Source organism: Oryza sativa, chromosome 9 (assembly GCF_034140825.1).
Source record: "Oryza sativa Japonica Group chromosome 9, ASM3414082v1".
Classification (NCBI taxonomy): Eukaryota; Viridiplantae; Streptophyta; class Magnoliopsida; order Poales; family Poaceae; genus Oryza; species Oryza sativa.
The window spans coordinates 19,387,121-19,389,158 of record NC_089043.1 but is presented as its reverse complement, the minus strand read 5'-3'; the positions used below and the strand labels follow the sequence as shown (position 1 = coordinate 19,389,158).

The window sequence follows — 2,038 nt, the reverse complement described above, 5'->3', positions numbered from 1 at the left end:
GTCACGCCAAACGGGCAAGCAAAACGGCCCAATCAACCGCCACATGCGCCTCCCCCTTCCAACCTCACCGGCAGCAGCAAAATTGGGCCCCTTCGCCCCACCACTCCCCGCCTCCCACCGCAACGCCCAATCCTTCGTTTTTTTGTCCCCTCTCGCGCGCGGCCCCCGTCTCCCACACCCGCACCGCACGTCGCAGCAACCAGCATCCACCTGACCGCCTCCCGTTGGCCCGCGCCCCCGCGCCCACACACCCCAATCACGCTACAAATACGCAAAAAAACCCCACTCCATCCCGTGTGCCGCCCGCCTCAAAACCAACCGCGTCCGTCCCCGGCGTCAAAACCATGTGCCCCCCCGCCCCATTCCTACGTGCTGCCGCGCGCCACATATTAATCAGCCGCACACCGTTGCCCGCCTACCACTACTACCACTGATCACACTTGCTACTACTACCACACATGGCGAGGAGAGCGCGGGAAGAGGAAGCGGATCAGGTGGAGAGGAAGCTGGTGCTGGGGCGGTACGAGCTCGGGAGGCTGCTGGGGCAGGGCACGTTCGCCAAGGTGTACTACGGCCGTGACCTCCGGTCCGGTGAGAGCGTGGCGATCAAGGTGATCGACAAGGCGCGGCTCCGTCGCACGGAAGGGATGGTGGAGCAGCTGCGGCGTGAGATCTCCATCATGCGGATGGTGCGCCACCCCAACGTGGTGGGGATCCGCGAGGTGCTCGCCAGCCGCGCCCGCGTGTTCGTCGTCATGGAGTACGCCCGCGGCGGGGAGCTGTTCGCCAAGGTGGCGCGCGGGCGGCTCACCGAGGAGCACGCGAGGAGGTACTTCCAGCAGCTCGTCGCCGCCGTCGGGTTCTGCCACGGCCGCGGCGTCGCGCACCGGGACCTCAAGCCCGAGAACCTGCTGCTCGACGAGGAGGGGCGGCTCAAGGTCACCGACTTCGGCCTCGCCGCGCTGCCCGAGCAGCTGCGACAGGACGGCCTCCTCCACACGCAGTGCGGCACCCCGGCGTACGTCGCGCCCGAGGTGCTCCGGAAGCGCGGCTATGACGGCGCCCGCGCCGACCTCTGGTCCTGCGGCGTCGTGCTCTACGTGCTCCTCTGCGGCTTCCTCCCGTTCCAGCACGAGAACTACGCCAAGATGTACCAGAAGATCTTCAAGGCGGAGTACCAGGTGCCGCCGTGGGTGTCCGGCGACGCGCGCCGCCTCATCGTCCGCCTGCTCGTCGTCGACCCGGCCAAGCGCATCTCCATCCCGGAGATCATGCGCACGCCATGGTTCAAGAAGGGCTTCGTGCCGCCCGTCCCCACCTCCCCTGTCTCCCCCAAGAAATGGGAAGAAGACGATGTCCTCCTCGACGGCGGCGACTCCGGCGCCATGTCGCCCCGGACGTGCAACGCGTTCCAGCTCATATCCTCCATGTCCTCCGGGTTCGACCTGTCGGGGATGTTCGAGAGCGAGCAGAAGGCCGCCACGGTGTTCACGTCGCGCGCGCCGGCGGCCACCGTCATCCAGAAGCTGGAGGCCGTGGGGCGATCGCTGGGTTACAGCGCCACGAGAGGGAAAGGGTGGAAGCTGAGGTTGGAGGCGACGGCGGACGGAGCAAACGGGCGGCTCGCGGTCACCGTCGAGGCGCTCGAGGTGGCCGCCGACGTCGCGGTGGTCGAGTTCGCGCACGACGCCGGCGACGAGCTCGAGTTCAACAAGTTCTGCGCCGTCGACGTGCGGCCGGGGCTCGCCGACATTGTCTGGGCGTGGCAGGGCGACCGGCCGGCGGCGCCCGACGTTGCCGCCGCCACCGTCGAGTGCTCGCCGGCGTGATCAGAGCCGTCCGTTCAGCGCGACGTGAAATCTGTAGGATGTATTAGCTTTAGCTTCTTTGCTCGCGGTTATGTACAGGCCAAATCGAGAGATGTGTAAATACAAAAGTTTTGTTACTTGATCAATCTAATTTGGGTTAATGATTAGTATAATTGATTATGGCATTTGAAGTTCCTGCACTTTGCCATATGAAAATTCAAAAATGGAAA

General features: G+C 65.0%; 1 protein-coding gene across 1 annotated transcript; it reads left to right on the top strand.

The window, feature by feature from the left end:
• Positions 1–296: 296 nt before the first annotated feature.
• Positions 297–2,038, top strand: LOC4347071 (CBL-interacting protein kinase 16-like). Its single transcript, NM_001403798.1, has one exon. The coding sequence runs from the start codon at positions 459–461 to the stop codon at positions 1,827–1,829; it is 1,371 nt and encodes a 456-aa protein (NP_001390727.1). The 5' UTR covers positions 297–458; the 3' UTR covers positions 1,830–2,038.